The sequence below is a fragment of the Megascapheus bottae genome, chromosome X, assembly GCF_031878675.1.
Source record: "Megascapheus bottae isolate mThoBot1 chromosome X, mThoBot2.hap1, whole genome shotgun sequence".
NCBI classification, from domain to species: Eukaryota; Metazoa; Chordata; class Mammalia; order Rodentia; family Geomyidae; genus Megascapheus; species Megascapheus bottae.
The window spans coordinates 38,417,189-38,435,361 of NC_143547.1; the positions used below are offsets into that span (position 1 = coordinate 38,417,189).

Below are 18,173 nucleotides of genomic sequence, written 5' to 3' on the forward strand. Positions count from 1 at the left end.
TGCATGCTAGGCAAGCACTTTAACCACTAGGCCAAACTCCCGGCCGTCTTTTTTTTTTTTGCCAGTCCTGGGCTTGAGCTCAGGGCCTGAGCACTGTCCTTGGACTTTCTCAAGGCTAGAGCTCTACCACTTGAGCCTCAGCACCACTTCTGGCTTTTTTTTTTCCTATGTATGTGGTACCGAGAATCGAACCCGGGTCTTAAAGTGCTTGCTAGGCAAGCACTTTAACCACTAGGCCAAACTCCCGGCCCCTCATGTTACCTTAATTACCTCTGTCAAGGCCTTGAAAATGAACTACTCAACTTTGTGTGTGGGTGGGGGAGGTGGGAGTCCCGTGGGAAAACCTGTGAGAAAGCTAGGGAAAAGGTGACACTGTTCAAAAAAATGTTTAAAAAAAGAAATGTACCCATTACCTGACTTATGTATCTGTAACTAAAAATAACAATAAAAATAACTATATTAGACTGAGTGTTCGTGGCTCACTTCTGTAATCCTAGCTAAGCAAGAGGCTGAGATTTAAGGATTGCTGTTCGAAGCTAACCCGGGCAGGAAAGTCTGTGAGGCTCAACTCCAATCAACCACCAGAAAATGAGAAGTAGAGATGTGGACAAAAGTGGTAGAGCACTAGTCTTGAGTGAAAAAGTGCCCAGGCCCCGAGTTCAAGCCCCATCACTAATAAGAAAAATTAAAGTTAAATAAAATAAGTATATTGCCTGGTATTGGTGGCTCACACTTGTAATTCTACTCATGAGGGTGAGATGTGAGGCTTATATTTTGAAGCTAGCTTGGTCAAGAAACTCCATGAGACTCTTTTTTTTTTCCCGATCGTGGGGCTTGAACATGGGCATTGTCCCTAAACTCTTCAGCTCAAGGCTACCACCCTACCCCTGGAGCCACAGCACTACTTCCTGTTTTCTACTGATTATTTGGAGATAAGAGGCTCATGGACTTTAGTGCCCAGGCTGACTTTGAACCAAGATACCTAGATCTCAGCCTCCTGGTAGCTAGGATTGCAGGCATGAACTACCTTGCCTAGCTCCAAGAGATTCATAACTCCAATTAACTATTGAAAAAAGCCAGAAATGACGCTGTGGCTCAAGTGGTAGCACACTTGTCTTGAATGTATAAGTTCAGTGCCAGTGCTCAGACCCTGAGTATCACCCTGAGTTCAGACCCCAGGACTGGCATACCCAAATAACAATTATATGCCATTACAGCGCTTCAACAATAATTAATATAACTTAATATAGTCAATATTCATCCACAGAAAAAACTCTCCTGTGATCACATAAATACTGGTGATTTTTGCTAACTCCTTGTAATCTCCTACATTGCAGTTGGTTGTCTGTGGATCTTCTGTGAAACTCTACATCATTCTCCTTTATTTCTTGTAAGAAAGGAGTACTTTGTTCGGAGCATTCTGTCAGTTGATGTAATTTGCTGATTTTGACTCATTGGCCGTATTGAACACATTCCTATGTTTCTTGCCTTTGAGGTGAACTGGAAGTTGCATGGAGAATTCTCATTTCATTCCAGACAACTTGCCATTTCAGTGCAAAGTCTTTAGAATCAGTGTTGCATGAATGAGCAAGCGAACATACTGTACAGTTGTCTGTAGTGTGTATTACCAGTATAGATTGGTGGTTACTTTGTAGATCCCTTGGATCATTTTTTTTTTGCCAGTCCTGGGTTTGAAGTCAGGATATGAGCACTGTCTTTGGGCTTTCCTCAACGCTAGCGCTTTACCACTTAAGCCACAGCACCATTTCTGACTTTTCTATATATGTGGTACCAAGGAATTGAACTGGGGACTTCGTATACGATAGGCAAGCACTCCACCACTAGGCCAAATTCTCAGCCACTCACTTGAATAATTTAAGGAGATGAGTTTACTCTAGAACATGGTGATGCTTTCACTGTACAGAGAAGTCTTCATTTGCTAAATGCTGCTTTCTTCTGCTAAGAAATTCCACTTTTCTTCTCTGTGGCAGCCAACTGATATGTTTCAGTTTATATGCCCAGAACAGGATAATCGTGTCCTTTTTTCAAGTTTTCCCAATGCTAATATAAAAAAACATATTGTCGGGCTGGGAGTTTGGCCTAGTGGTTAAAGTGCTTGCCTAGCATGCATGAAGACCCGGGTTCGATTCCTCAGTACCACATACATAGAAAAAAAGCCGGAAGTGGTGCTGAGGCTCAAGTGGTAGAGCTCTAGCCTTGAGAAAGTCCAAGGACAGTGCTCAGGCCCTGAGCTCAAGCCCAGAACTGGCAAAAAAAATATTGTCTAGCAATTACAACTTCTAGACACTTCCAATTTTAATGTCTACATTATCCTTGATGTTCTAAGACAGTATTTCCCTCTTATGCAGCCCAAGCTGGCCTTGAATTTGCAATATCCCCGCACCTATCTTCGGAGTGCTGAGATGACAAGAAACAACAACCAAGTCCAGCTTTTAAAGATTTTTTCAGGCCATGAGCATAGCCTAGTGGTAGAATGCTTGCCTAACATGTATGAACACAGGGTTCGATTCCTCATGTACAGAAAAAGCCGAGGGGGATGGAGCAGGAGTTTGGCCTAGTGGTAGTTGTTTGGCTAGCATGCACAAAGACCCAGGTTTGATTCCTTGGTACCACATACACAGAAAAAGCCAGAAGTGGTGCTGTGGGGTTCAAGCCCCAGGACTGGCAAAAATAAATAGATTCCTATCTTTGAGCTTGGCAAAGTGACTTGCTCCTGTAATCCTAGGTACTCAGGAGGCTGAGATCTGAGGATTGAGGTTCAAAGCCAGCACAGGGACTTTATCTCAGAATTGGCACTGTGGCAGTAGCCTTGAGCTGAAGAACTCAGGGACAGCGCCCAGGCCCAGAGTTCAAGTTCCATAACTGACAAATAATGAACAAACAGGGGTCAGGAGTGTGGCCTAATGGTAGAGTGCTTGCCTAGCATGCACAAAGACCTGGGTTCAATTCCTTGATACTACATATATAGAAAAAAGCCAGAAGTGGTGCTGTGGCTCAAGTGGTAGAGTGCTACCCTTGAGAAAACTCAAGGACAGTGCTCAGGCCCTGAGCCTAAGCCCAGGACAGGCAAAAAAAAAAAAAAAACAGAAAAATCTGGAAGTGTGCTGTGCCTCAAGTGGCAGAGCACTAGCCTTGAGCAAAACATGTCCAAGTACAGTGCACAGGCTCTGAGTTCAAGCCCCAGGACTGCCAAAAAAAAAAGAAAAGTAACGTTTTTATATGTATAGTATACAATAAATTTTGAAATAAGTATATATTTTGGAATGCTTAAAGCAAGCTAACTAGCATATACATTATCATGCATACCTAAAGTTTTTAATAGAACACATTTTTATACCAATACTGGGACTTGAAACTCTGGGCCTCATACTTTTGCTTAGCATTTTCTCTCAAGGCTAATGCTCTATCAGTGGAGCCACACTTTTACTTGCATCTTTGTTAATTGTAGATAAGATCCTCGTGGACTTTTCTGCAGGAGCCTGCTTCATTCCCAGATTTCAGCTTTCTGAATAGCTAGGATTACTGACATGAGTCGGCAGCACCTTTCTACTTAGGACACTTACAATGTACGGCTTTTAATAATTTTCAGAATCTAGGATTTTAAAATGCCAAAAATTAAGTCTATCTTTAGAGAGTTATTATGGGCATAGGAAAGAATCATATTTGTTGTTTCATAAATGCGTTTTCATAATCATCATCATTATTACCATTTTGAAGCATGATAAGGAAACTGAGGCCTGGTAAAGACAACTCAAAATATGGTATTTAGAAGTTCTATCTTTATTTCAAAAAGAAACAACAGATGGGGCTCAGACCCTGAGCTTAAGCCCAGGACTGGCAAAAAAAAAAACCAAAACCAGAATGCATTCTTCCTGAGGGATGTATATTTTACCCAACTTAACAGCCAACTGTAATGCCTTCCTGAGAAAACTTAAGCTACCTGCTCAAAATACAGATAAAAGAGTATCTCCTTGTCTCAAGAATAAGCTTCTGTTTGATGGCAGGATGCTTGCTTAATTGGAAACAAATTACAGCAAAGACAAAGCACCTATCTTTGCATAATACTGAAGCCAGACTCCCTGCTGGTTACCCTAGATACACCCCAGCAGGCCAAGTAGTTGTGTGCTTTTCTTTATGAGAGCACCCATGCTCTGTAAGAGTAGCTCCTGCCCTTTTGTCTGCTTCCTGTCAATTTCACTGATTGTCTGTTTGTTTACTCAATAAAGCTCTGCCAAGTTTTCTTACCATAGTCACTTGTCCAGAAATTCTTATTCCTTTTTCTTTTCTTTTTTTTGGGGGGGAGGGGGGGCGTATGGAGCTTGAAATCGGCCTGAGCGCTGTCCACCCTACCCCTGGGCCTGGGATCTGTCTGTGAGCTCTTCAACTCAAGCCTACTACCCTACCCTTGAGCCAAGCCCCACTTTCCATTTGCTAGAGGTCAATTGAAGATAAGAGTCTCAGGTTCTTTTGTGCCTGGGCTGGCTTTGAATCTTGATGCTCAGATCTGAGCTTCCTGAGTAGCTAGGATTATAGGCATGAGCAACCGTGCCTGGCCAGAAATTCTTATTCTGTAATTGAAGTCAGAGACCCTAAGTGAAGAGTTCCTACATTTAAAAAGAAGCTTCACTAAACCTCACCTCCTTATGGTGACATAAATGTGGACAGCTACCCGGGCGTAGTGGCTTACACCCATAGTCCTAGCTACTCAGGAGAATGAAATCTGAGGATCATGGTTCAAAGCCAGCCCAGGCACTAAAGTTTGTAAGATTCTTATCTCCAATTAACCACCAGAGAACTGAAAGTGGTGCTGTGGCTCAAGGGGTAAGCTTGAGCTGAAGAGCTCAGGGACAATGCCCAAGCCTAGAGTTCAAGTCCCAAGACTGACAAAACAATAAAAAATAAATAAAAATAAATGGTGACCACTGCATATGCTGCTAGTCTTCCTTCTCAGATAAAGCTGCTTCCATCAGTGAGCCATTCCTCATAGGGATTTTCTAAAGGCTAGTCTCTTAGATCTGGTCTGCTAGAATGAACCTGATCTATTGTCTCTATGTAGGATTGAGACAATTCCTCATTTGTGGAGGGTAAAAGAGTAGCAGGATTTAGGGTATTACAGTTTTTTAGAGTGATTTCAGGGGTGTCTAGTAGGAAGGTTTGATATTTTGTTAGCTTCCCAGACTTCAACCATTGATGGCTCTTACACCCTAGTACATTTTGTACCTGATGTGGAGTCTATACTATTTTTCTTTCCATCATGGGACTTGAACTCTGGGCCTGGGCATTGTCCCTGAGCTCAGCTCAAGGCTACCACCCTAACCCTTGAGCCACAGTCCCACTTCCCATTTTCTGGTGGTTAATTGGCAATAAAAGTGTCTGGGACTTTAGTGCCCCGGCTGGCTTTGAACCATGATCCTCAGATCTCAGCCTCCTGAATAGCTAGGATTACAGGATAACAGGCGTAAGCCACTGTACCTGGCTGTATTCTAAGAGTCTTCCCAAGGCCAATTTGGCTGTTTCTCCCACTAGATGTGATATAGCTGCCACTACTCTGAAGCAGATTGACCACCTAGAAGACACAGTATCCAGTTGCTTGGAGAAGTATGCTAACACCCAGTTTTGGTGTTAATACTCCCTTCCTTTCCGTAACATATAGTGCAAAAGGTTTATCTTGAAGCAATTATGGAAGATGGATCTTCACTCACCCACTTCCCTTAAGATTAAGGGACCAAAGTCATTTTAGGGAAAAATGGGGCAGGATAGCCTAGGGAAAAATGAGACATAGGAAATGGTTGCCACGGATTCTGAGAAGCTTAAAGCTTGTCCATCAGTTTCCTTAAGATTAAGGGAACAAAGTCATTTTAGGGGAAAATGAAACAGGATAACCTAAGGAAACTGAAGCCTGGTAAAGACAACTTTAAAATATGGTATTTAGGAACACAAAAGTGCTATTTTTGCTCCAAAGAGAGAGAGAGAGAGAGGACATGATCTTCCTCCTCCTCCTCCTCCTCCTCCTCCTCCTCCTCCTCCTCCTCCTCCTCCTCCTCCTCCTCCTCCTCCTCCTCCTCTTCTTCTTCTTCTTCTTCTTCTTCTTCTTCTTCTTCTTCTTCTTCTTCTTCTTCTTCTTCTTCTTCTTCTTCTTCTTCTTTTGTCCTGGGGCTTGAACTCAGGGCCTGAGCACAAGTCGTCTTTGGGCTTTCTCAAGACTCTACCACTTGAGCCACAGCACCATTTCCGGCTATTTCTATGTATGTGGCACCAAGGAATTGAACCTGGGTCTTCCTGCATGCTAGGCACGCACTCTACCACTCCTGGTCCCAGTCCTTGGATTTTATCATAAAAATACCTCAACAGCTGAAGGAGTAGTGTGCCTCCCCTGCACAGGAGAGCACCCATACTCAGATTGTGCCCATGCCCATTTGTGTCTGTTTGTTTGCCTGCTTTCCTGCTTGCTTACTAACTCAATAAAGCTCTGCCAAGTTTCCTTACCATCGTGACTTGTCCAGAAATTCTTACTCTGTGTTCGAAGAGAAGGACCTTAACTGGAGAGTCCCTATATTTAAAGAGAAAGCTCACTAAACTTCACTTCTATCCTGTGACAATTTGTTTTGGGTTGTATCTTTTCTTTTGTGCCAGGACTGAAGCTTGAAATCGGGGCCTGGGTTCTGGCCTCTTCGTGTTTTGTGCAAGAATGGCTCTCTAACACTTGTGCCACATCCTTACTTCTCTTTGTTGGTTAATTGGAGATAAGAATCTCATGGACTTTGCTGCCTGAGCTGCCTTCAAATTTTCATCCTGAGAGCTCAGCCTTTTGAGTAGATAGGATTATAGGCATGAGCCAAAGTGTCTGGCTTTGGAGTTTTATTTTTTGCCCATTCTGAAGAACAACTCAGGGCCTTGTGCATGCTACATACACACTTACCTATTGATGTTGCCATCTTCTGCACCAATCTCCATGAGGACTACATTTCAGGAGGAAGAAAATGTAAATCTCATTCTTCTTTATTGGCTCCCTTCATTGTGGAACTCAACTAGGCTCTTGGATTTTGAGTCTTGTTCTAATCTGGCTTTTTGCTAAGTGGAAATTATGCCTAGCAGACTTTTTTGTCCTGATCCTCTATGTCTCAGACTCCTGAATATCTAGTAATACATGTATGAACCACTGGTTCCTGGCATTCTCTCATTCTCTGTCTCTGTCTCTGTCTCTCTCCCTCTCTATGTATGGATAGACAGACAATTTTTTTTACTCAATATGGGGCACTTGACCACATTAAACATTCTTTGGTGGAAGTGGCACTGTGGCTTAAGTGGTACAGTGTTAGCATTGAGCTGAAGAGCTCAGGGTCAATGCTCACGCCCAGAGTTCAAGCCCCATGACTCACAAAAACAAAAAACAAACAAAAAAACACTCTTTGGTGACTAGTGTCTTTCTCCCAAACTTTAGCTTTCATATTTTCTGTTATTAGACTACATGTTCTCCTGTTTCATTCTGAAAAAAGGTAGATATCAAACAGTGCATTATAAACCATGCAAATTCCAGGATATTATAAATCTTTTTTGCCAATATTTACTTTGTGGCAGAGTCCTTTAGTACTGCTATAAAATACTTCAAGTAGGTAATTACAGAGAACAGAAACATATTTCTAGCATTTCTAGAATCAGAAATAACCTGATTGCTTTGTATGTTTATGCACGCACCTGTTTGTAAGCGTGTGTGTGTGTGTGTGTGTGTGTGTGTGTGTGTGTGTTGGTCCTAGGGATTGAATGCAGGCCCTGAGTGCTTTCCCTGAGCTTGTGTGCTCAAGGCTAGTACTCTATTATTTGAGTCTCAGCTCCACTTCCAGCTTTTGTTTAATTGATAAGAGTCTCAGGAATTTTACCAACCCTATCTGACTTCAAACTTCAATCCTCAGATCTTAGCCTCCTGAGTAGCTAGGCTTACAGGCATGCCTAGCACCTGGCTGTAATCATGTCTTACAGATCCAACTCTTTGACATTCTTGCATGTGACATTATATTTTAATCGAATGTTGGAGAGAACACAAGCATTCAAATGACAGTACTTAGATTCAGGCTCTGAAATAAGCAGCATTGGATTAAATAAGTCAGGTGCTGATGGCTCATACCTATATTTCTAGTTACTCAGAGGGCTGAAATATAAGGACAAGAAGCTCAAAGCCAGCACAGGCTTCAAACCTGGAAGACCCTTGTGTCAAATTATACACCGAAAGAATGCCAGAAATTGAGCTGGTTCAAGTGGTAGTGACAAAGCTCAAGGACAGTACCTAGGCCCTGAGTATATACAATTTGCAGGTTTGTCTTGCCTGCCTACTGGCTGGCCCACAACCCAACCACCAGCCCTCCATCCTTCTCACCTTTCTTTACTTTCTATCCTTTCTTTCTCTCTCTCTCTCTCTCTCTCTCTCTCTCTCTCTCTCTCTCTCTCTCTCTCTCTCTCTCTCTCTCTCTCTCTCTCTCTCTCTCTGTTTCTTTCTTTCTTTTTTCCTCTCTGTTTGCCTTCCTTCCTCCCTCCCTTTTCTTTTCTGTCAGTTATGGGACTTGAACTCTGGGCTCGGACTCTGACTGTCGCTTAGCTCTTTTGCTCAAGGCTAGCGCTGTACAGCCTTTAGCCACAGTGCCACTTCTGGCTTTTTAGTGTTTAGTTGGAAGTCATACTCTCACAGACTTTCCTGCTTGGGCTGGCTTTGAACCATGATCCTCAAATCTCAGCCTCCTGTGTAGCTAGGATTACAGGTGTGAGCCACCGGTGCACAGTTTATTTCGTGGGTTTCATACACCTTATGTCCCCCTTTGATGACTGGTTTCTGGATAATTAAGCCTTGCTCCCATTTCTGCAATAGCTGTTGTTTGTACTTGACTCTTTTTTGGTACAATGTTAAGTCAGGTGTGTTTAATCATTAGATTACATTATTCTCTGAGGTCGTTTGAAACACAAATGGATGTCTTCATTGAAAAAACAAAACTAGCCTTTTGGATTTAACTCCTGGCTGAGAACCATGGAGTCCCAGTCTACGGATGGCAGTGAGGGGTCAATCCACGAGCAGCAGTGGGTCGGGGGTGGAGGAGTCGGAAGTGGTTGGGGTTGGGGGGGGAGGAGATCCGCTCTCATCCAAGAGGCGAGGGTTGAGCCGCCATATCTGCCGCTGCTGCCGCACTTGCGAAAGCAGCATTACCCCTCAGCCGCCTCGGAGGAGGTGCAGCTAAGGTTCGGCGGCTTCGCTTCCCAGTGGCCCCTGGCAGTTTCTGCTTCTCTCCCACCAGCACATTCCTCTCCTCCGCTCTGCTCTCCTGGCCCGCTGACTCTGCTCCCTCCCTGCCACACATTAGGTGCCCACAGGAGCCATGGATCCCGGGAGCAGCAGCAGCAGCAGCGACTCGCCTCCCGAATGCTGGGACCAGGTGGACATGGAGTCCCCGGGTCCAGCCCTAAGCGGGGATGGGATGCCCCCTGCTGTGGCTGAGGCTCAGCTTGAGCACCTCAGCTCGGCCTTCAGCAGTCGGCTCAATGTCAATGCCAAACCCTTCGTGCCTAATGTTCACGCTGCGGAGTTCATGCCATCCTTCCTGAGGGGCTCCGAGAAGCCGCCCACCTCGCACTCTGGCTCGGCCAGCGATGAGGAAACCTGCACCGGCACGGCAGATCTTCAAGGTAAAAGGCTGGGACGGGGGGCACCTGTGGAACCTTCCCAAGATGAACTCATAATGTGTGAAGGTTCTAATTCGGCTGGTAGCATGGAACTTTCAGAAGCTGTTGTAGAAAATGGAGAGGTGGATATGGTCCTAGAAGAGTCATGGGAGCACAGGAAAGAAGTAAGTGAAGCAGAACCTGGGGGTTATTCCTTGGGAGATTCAGGACCGCCAGAAGAAAGTGGCCAGGAAATGATGGAGGAGAAAGAGGAGATGAGCAAATCAAAATCTCTGGTCGTGCCCTCAGGTGCTCCTAAGAAAGAACACGTAAATGTGGTGTTCATTGGGCATGTAGATGCCGGAAAGTCAACCATTGGAGGACAGATAATGTTTTTGACTGGTATGGTTGATAAAAGAACACTTGAGAAATATGAAAGAGAAGCTAAGGAAAAGAACCGAGAAACTTGGTATTTGTCCTGGGCCTTAGACACAAATCAGGAAGAACGAGACAAGGGTAAAACCGTAGAAGTGGGTCGTGCCTATTTTGAAACAGAAAAGAAACACTTCACAATTTTAGATGCCCCTGGCCATAAGAGTTTTGTACCAAATATGATTGGTGGTGCTTCTCAAGCTGATTTGGCTGTACTGGTCATTTCTGCCAGGAAAGGAGAGTTTGAAACTGGATTTGAAAAAGGTGGACAGACAAGAGAACATGCAATGTTGGCCAAAACAGCAGGGGTAAAACACTTAATAGTGCTTATTAATAAGATGGATGATCCCACAGTGAATTGGAGCCATGAGCGATATGAAGAATGTAAAGAAAAACTGGTGCCCTTTTTGAAAAAAGTTGGCTTCAGTCCAAAGAAGGACATTCACTTTATGCCCTGCTCCGGTCTGACTGGAGCAAATATTAAAGATCAATCTGATTTCTGCCCTTGGTACACTGGATTACCATTTATTCCCTACTTAGATAATTTGCCAAACTTCAACAGGTCAATTGATGGACCAATTAGACTGCCTATTGTGGATAAATACAAGGATATGGGTATTGTGGTCCTGGGAAAGCTGGAGTCGGGATCCATTTTTAAAGGCCAGCAGTTGGTGATGATGCCAAACAAGCACAATGTGGAAGTTCTTGGAATACTTTCTGATGATGCTGAAACTGATTTTGTAGCCCCAGGTGAAAACCTCAAAATCAGACTGAAGGGAATTGAAGAAGAAGAGATTCTTCCAGGCTTCATCCTTTGTGACCCTGGTAATCTTTGCCATTCTGGACGCACGTTTGATGTTCAGATAGTGATTATTGAGCACAAATCTATCATATGCCCAGGATATAATGCGGTGCTACACATTCATACTTGTATCGAGGAAGTTGAGATAACAGCCTTAATCTCTTTGGTAGACAAAAAATCTGGAGAAAAAAGTAAGACACGCCCCCGCTTTGTAAAACAAGATCAAGTGTGCATTGCCCGTCTAAGGACAGCAGGAACTATCTGCCTTGAAACATTTAAAGATTTTCCTCAGATGGGGCGTTTTACTTTAAGAGATGAGGGTAAGACCATTGCTATTGGAAAGGTTCTAAAACTGATCCCAGAGAAGGACTAAGCAATTTCTTGATGCCTCTGCACGAAACTTTGAGAATTAACAGAAAAGTTCACCTTCTTACTTGCTGTTCATTAACAGACATTTTTCCATATTTTGCAAAGAGAAATTTCACAGCAAACATCCATGTTTTGTCAGCTTTCTCATGTTGAGATCTCAATTATGTCACTGTTGGAATATACCCTCAAATTTCTTCCCCCTATACTACTCTGCTCTCTTGGACAGATCAGTAATACTTCGAAAGTGATGTGGATGTAATTGCCTATAATAATGAAAAATTAATATATTTTTAATTTTTCATTTTCCTTTAGGATATCTAGACATGCCTTGTTCCATGAAGATCAAATCAGTGTGTCAGTGCGTATGTGTGTCTGTACATGTTAAAAGAAGACAACTACATATGAATAAACTTCCATTTGAAACTCTTTGGTATTGGAAATGCTTTTGAATAATGTTTAATTTTTTATGTAATACTGCTCCATTAGTTTTTCTGCTTTCTTAATGAAATGCATTTAGTATTTGTCCTCTATTTACTTTTTCATGCGGTACTGAGTCTTGAACTCAAGATGCTCTGCTTGGCTTTTTTTGGTCAAGGCTGGCACTCTGCCACTTAAGCCACACCTCCATGTCAAAATTTAGAAGTTAAGGGTCTTAAGGAATTTAGCACACTTTTTGTGTGTGTATGTGTGTGTGTGTGCTGGTCCTGGGGCTTGGACTCAGGGTCTGAGTGTTATGCATGAGCTGTTTTACTCAAGGTTAGCTAATGCTCTGCCACTGGAGCTACAGCCCCACTTCCGGCTTTTTGGTGGGTAATTGAAGATGAGAATCTCATGGCATTTTCCTGCCCAGCCTGGCTTTGAACTAAGATTCTTAGATCTCAGCTTCCTGAATACTAGGCTTATAGATGTGATTTACTGGTGTCCTGATAACCATTAACCTTTTTTTTGCCAGTCCTGGGTCTTAAACTCAGGGCCTGAGTGATGTCTTTGGGCTTTTTCAAAGCTACAGCTCTAGCACTTGAGCTACAGCACCACTTCTGCCTTTTTCTACGCATGTGGTACCCAAGAATTGAACCCAAGTCTTCGTGCATGCTAGGCAAACACTCTACAAATAGGCCAAACTCCTGGCCCAACCATTAACTTTTTCTGTGTGTGTGTGTGGGTGTTGGGGCTTGACCTTGTCCTGAGTGGTGTTGCTGAGTTCTTCAGCTCAAGGTTACCGCCCTACCTTTGATCCAAGCACCACTTCCTGTTTTCTAGAGGTTAATTGGAGATAAGAGTCTCAGGTCCTTTTGTGCCAGGGCTCCATTAACTTTTCCCCCCCTTTTTTAAGCATTTTATTGTCAGGATGATTTACAGAGGGTTTACAGTTACATTCATGTAATTTTTTTTTGGCCAGTCCTGGGCTTGAACTCAGGGCATGAGCATTGTCCTTGGACTTTCTCAAGGCTAGAGCTCTACCACTTGAGCCTCAGCACCACTTCTGGCTTTTTTCTATGTATGTGGTACCAAGGAATCGAACCCAGGTCTTCGTGCATGCTAGGCAAGCACTTTAACCACTAGGCCAAACTCCCAGCCTCCTCCATTAACTTTTTAATGGGGATTTAAAAAAAGTAAGTTCATACTGAAGGAAAATTTTCAGTTTTGAAAAAATATGTTAGGATTTTTCCCAACAGTTGTTTTTTTTTTTTGCATCTAAATCTGGTCGGTTAAGGAGTTCTCTACTCCCCAGCTTGAATTTGAAATGGAAAGGCTAGGCTATCTTATTTGTATTCTATCAGGTCTCATAATATTGAACATGGCCAAATTCTATATAGATGTGGAATTCAGACTATAAGTTGAATAAGGTCTTTTTTTTTGTTTTGTCGGTTGTGGGGCTTGAACTCTGGGCTTGGGTGCTATCCCTGACCTCTTTAGCTCAAGGCTGAACCACTTAAACCACAGTACCACATCCCATTTTCTGGTGGTTAATAGGAGATAAAAGTTTCTCAGATTTTTAGTGCTTGGACTGGCTTTGAACCATGAACCTCAGATATCAGCCTCCTCAGTAGCTAGGATTACAGGTTAGAGCCACCAGCACCCAGCTCTATACACCATCTTAACACATGCAATAGACATTTCTTCCTTTTTTTAAATTTAATTTTATTGTCAGGGTAATGTAGAGAGGGGTTATACTTACATACATAAGGTAATGAGTACATTTCTTGTTGAACATTGGTACCCCCTCCCATTTTTTTTCTCCCACTTTCCCTACCGCCACTACTCAAGTAGATATTTCTCTGGACAACTTTTTTTTCCAGCCCTGGGGCTTGAACTCAGAGTCTGGACAATGTCCTTGAACACTTTTGCTCAAGGTTAGCACTTTGCCACTTGAGCTACAGCACCACTTCTGGTTTTTCTGTGTATTTGGTACCAAGGAGTTGAACCTAGGGGTTTCATGCATGCTAGGCGAGCACTCTACCACTAGGGTACACTCCCAGACCATCTGGACAACTACTTTGTGAAACTTTCAATTATAGATTCTAAGAGTTTCACAGACTTTAGTGCCTGGGTAGATTCTAAGAGTTTCACAGACTTTAGTGCCTGGGTTGGCTTTGAATCGTGATTCTCAGATCTCAGCCTCCTGAATAGCTAGGATTACAAGCATGAGCCACCAAACATGGTTCCTGTAACTTTCAATAGCTCAAGAAATTTTTGGTCCTGGTAAGTGAGTAGTGCCCCAGGGTAAACATCTTCATATTGGGAGGCAAGATAGATTCTCTTAGGCACAACAATATTCCTGGAGCAAGAAACTTTTTTTTGGCAAGTTTCCTGCTTATGGGCTGTTTGCACAGGTAAGGTATACAGACTGTTGCCATAATAATCTGGGTCTCTATTCAAGTAAAAATGCAGAGTCTACTTTTGCATGTCATTTTCTTTGTATTCTCAGGTGCCTCCTGGATGTCTTAACACAGAGAATCTCTGGGCTTGTCAGATCATCAATAGCATGGCTTTCCTGTGCTCCACCCATCACAGATCATCAAGGAATCCATAAGGAAAATAGGGATTTTTTAGTTTGACATGCATAAACTAACCTAATCCATAAAGTTGTGTTTCATATTGTCATGGATCTAATCCTATAATCATGAAAGTCAATGACAAGAATGATAAGAGTGCCTTCTGGGCCGGGAGTTTGGCCTAGTGGTAGAGTGCTTGCCTAGCATGCACGAACACCCAGGTTTGATTCCTCGGTACCACATACATAGACAAAAGCCAGAAGTGGTGCTGTGGCTCAAGTGGTAGAGCATTAGCCTTGAGAAAATCCAGGGACAGTGCTCAGGCCCTGAGCCCAAGCCCAGGACCGGCAAAAAAAAAGAGTACCTTCTGTTAGTTCTGTGTTTTGAATTCTGTATAAAATACAGGGTAGTGCTTGAGTACTTAGTGCTTACTTTGAGTCTGGCAGCCAGGGTTGTTTGGATCCTGTATCAGTGTCAATGTTCTGTAATTTTGGAAATTTATTGTTGGTATGATTGTGTATATCATCTATTGATATGCTAAAACACATAGCAGGACAGAACAGTACCTACCCAATTCGGGTAATTTCCTGTCAAAAACTGGTACACATACTCATTTGCTCATGTGGGCATTTGTGTGTGAACGCGCAGGTGTGTGCGCACACACACAATCTTCACAGAAAAATATTTAGATTTTGAAAACCCTTTATTTGCAATTTACTGAGAATCAGATAATCCAGGTTATTGAAATACCAGACTCTGTTTTGGAAAACTATAGATACAGGCTTAGCATGGTGATGTATGCTTGAAATCCTAGCATTGGCAAATTGACTGCTGAGGCAGAAGATCATGAGTTCCAGGCTATCCTGGGCTAAAAACTGAAATTCTTTCTCAAAACAAAAATATAATAAAAATAATCACATAATACCTTTCTTTTTGCCAGTCCTGGGCTTGAACTCAGGGCCTGCACACTGTTCTTGGACTTTCTCAAGGCTAGAGCTCTATCATTGAGCATCAGCACCACTTCTGGCTTTTTTGTATATATGTGGTACCGAGGAATCGAGCCTGGGTCTTTGTGCATGCTAGGCAAGCACTCTACCACTAGGCCAAACTCCTGGCCCACATAATACTTATTTCTAGCTTTCTGGATTCTCCAGTTTTTAATATCTGGTATTCTTCAACATTTCATATTATGGCAATTCACAAACAATACCAGATTTTATAAGTCATCCAACCGCTTATAAAGCATAGTTAGGGCAGTGTCCCTTTGGAAGTTTCTTACTGCCTTCAGTTCAGACTAATTTAACTTAACTGTTTTGAAAACATCATCTAAAATTCTTGCAGTCAAGAAAATGTAGACTCCCAGAATCTGATTGCATGTTAAGTACATTTTGAACTGCCCACTTCTAGCTTTCTCAGTAATTCTACTCATCAACTCTTAGCAATTTTTGTCCCAAGTCTCCTACTTTATTTCTCTACTCACTGTGGGACAAATCTGAGGACATATAAGGGAAAGGATTAATTTTTACTATTTTTCAGTTAGGACCTAAGAAAGAAGGTGCAAGTTTGAGCTAAGTAGAGACTAGCACACAATAGTGCTTCTTTTAAGTATCTTTGTTTGGAACTGGAGAAAATTTTCTAGTACTCATACTACTCTCTAGATCATAATTCCTTTTCTGAAAAGATAAAACCTCTCAGAAGAGACTCTCCATTTTTTGTTCTTGTTGTTTTTGCCAGTCCTGGGGCTTGAACTCAGGGCCTGAGCACTGTTCTTGGGCTTTCTCAAGGCTAATGCTCTACCACTTGAGCAACAGTACCACTTTTGGCTTTTATTGTATATATAGTACCAAGGAATTGAACTCAGGGCATTCTGCATGCTAGGCAAGCACTCTACCACTAAGCCACACTCCTGCCCCTCTCCTTTTTTGTTGTTGTTGTTTGTGTTTGTTTGTTTTGCCAGTCCGGGGGCTTGAACTCAGCCCAGGCACTGTCTCTGAACTTCTTTTGGTCAAGGCTAGCATTCTACCACTTCCAGATTTTTCTGTTTATGTGGTACTGAGGAATTGAACCCATGGCTTCATGCATGCCAGGCAAGCACTGTACCACTAAGCCACATTCCCAGCATGTGTTTTCCTGCCTATATTTTTTTTATTATTTAGTGTTTTTCCTATTACTGGGGCTTGAACTCAGGGCCTGGGCACAAGCCATGAGATTTTGTGCTCAAGAGCAATGCTCTACCACGTTGAGCCACAATACAATTTGTGGCATCTCTAATAGTTAATTGGAGATAAGAATCTCACAGACTTTCCTGCCCAGCCTGGCTTTGAACTGCAATGCTCAGATCTCAGCCTCCTGAGTATCCAGGATTATAGGTAAGAACTACCAATGCCTTGTTTTTTTTTATTCACTTAACATATTTAACAGCACAAATAACATTTATTTATTGTGGTGCCAGTCCTGAGGCTTGAACTTGGCTATGGTTGTGTCCCTGAGGTTTTGTGCTCAAGGCTAGCCCTTGAGTCACAGCACCCCTTCCATCCTTTTTATTTTGGGAGGATACTCAATTGGAGATAAGAATCCTCTGGACTTTCTTGCCTGAGGTTGGCTTCAAAGCATCATCTTCAGATCTCAGCCTCCTGAGCAGCTAGGATGACAGGCTTGAGCCACCAGTGACCAGCTCTCTATGATAGAGTGCAAAATAATGACATTACTAGTTATCATGTCATGTCATGCCGATTAAAATATCCAACAACTACAGAAATTCTGTCAAAGCTTGAGCATTTGAACACATCTACTTGTACATGGCCATTGAGAGGAAGAAGAATTTGATTCCAATCTTTTCAGGTCCCCACTCATCACTTCCAAGAAATGGGGAAAACTGAACTTGTCTTAAAATTTAGAGACTTCTTTTTTTTTCAAAGTGTCTAGTTCATATTCTACCAGCCAAGAAAGGAAAGGCAGAAGAAAAAGAAAAACATACTAAATTAATATGCCACGCAACAAAATAACCAAAAGACGGAGAAATGCTTATACATACCAGAGGGTACAGCTTACAATTTTATAGTATAGAATATTGAATGTCAGCCTCCCACACAGTCCTAGATTGCACTGAGATGTGTTCGATTTTTTTTAAATAGGAAATTTGTATAAGTTCTTGAGGTACTTTTTCCTGCACTTACCCATAAAAATTGTATTATAATTTAAGCTGAATGCCTGTGGTTCATGTCTATTATCCTAGCCACTTGAGAATAATTACGGAAGCATCAAAGTGCTAAGTTGGCTCTGGACAGAAAAGTCTATTATACTTTGTCTCCATGGAAAAGTAGCTAGATCCTGTGGTGTTGGTTGTGTGTGCTTGTGATTCCAGCAACTACAGGAATACTAGAATTAGAAGATCGTGATTTAGGAGTATGCCAGGAGGAAGGTAGACCCTGTTTTAAGAATAACGAAAGAATAGAGCTGGAGGCATGACTCAGTGGTATTTCAGCTGCCTAGGAAGTTCATAGGTCCTAAGTTTAAAACTTCTAGTACCACAAGAATTGTATAATTTATTTCTATGAGTCAGTGTTGATAAGCAGTTCAAGTACTAAAAACAGAGTTTCAGCAAAGCCCCTTATTTTATATTCAAACAACTCGAAACTGCAAAATACAGGTAATGTGCTGGCCCTTATCAATTCTCTAATGAAGATAATTTTGCCCTTGCTGAATTCTGAAATTCCAAGTAATCAGGCACTGGTGTTAGCACCTGTAATCTTACTCAGGAGACTGAGCTATAAGGATCACAGAAGGATCACAGATGCCATCTCAATCCAACAAGTCTGTGAGACTCTCATGTCTAATTTCACAGCAGAAAGCTGGAAGTAGAGATGTGGCTCAAGTAGTAGAGCATCAGAAAACAAAAGCTAAGAAAGAGT

At 42.4% G+C, this 18,173-nt stretch overlaps 2 protein-coding genes across 2 annotated transcripts in view; one reads left to right on the forward strand and one right to left on the reverse strand.

Annotated features, from left to right (window-relative positions):
* LOC150040895 (F-box only protein 17-like) overlaps window positions 1-6,975 on the reverse strand; it is a 63,257-nt gene extending 56,282 nt beyond the window's left edge. The window contains 3 exon segments of the mRNA XM_090327101.1: window positions 5,494-5,587; window positions 6,508-6,571; window positions 6,941-6,975. Coding sequence (XP_090183227.1) covers window positions 5,494-5,587; window positions 6,508-6,571; window positions 6,941-6,975 — 193 coding nt within the window.
* Window positions 6,976-9,165: 2,190 nt separating this feature from the next.
* Gspt2 (G1 to S phase transition 2) lies at window positions 9,166-11,651 on the forward strand. Its single transcript, XM_090326631.1, has one exon. It carries the CDS (start codon window positions 9,381-9,383, stop codon window positions 11,268-11,270), a length of 1,890 nt encoding a protein of 629 aa, XP_090182757.1. The 5' UTR covers window positions 9,166-9,380; the 3' UTR covers window positions 11,271-11,651.
* The last annotated feature ends 6,522 nt before the right edge of the window (window positions 11,652-18,173 follow it).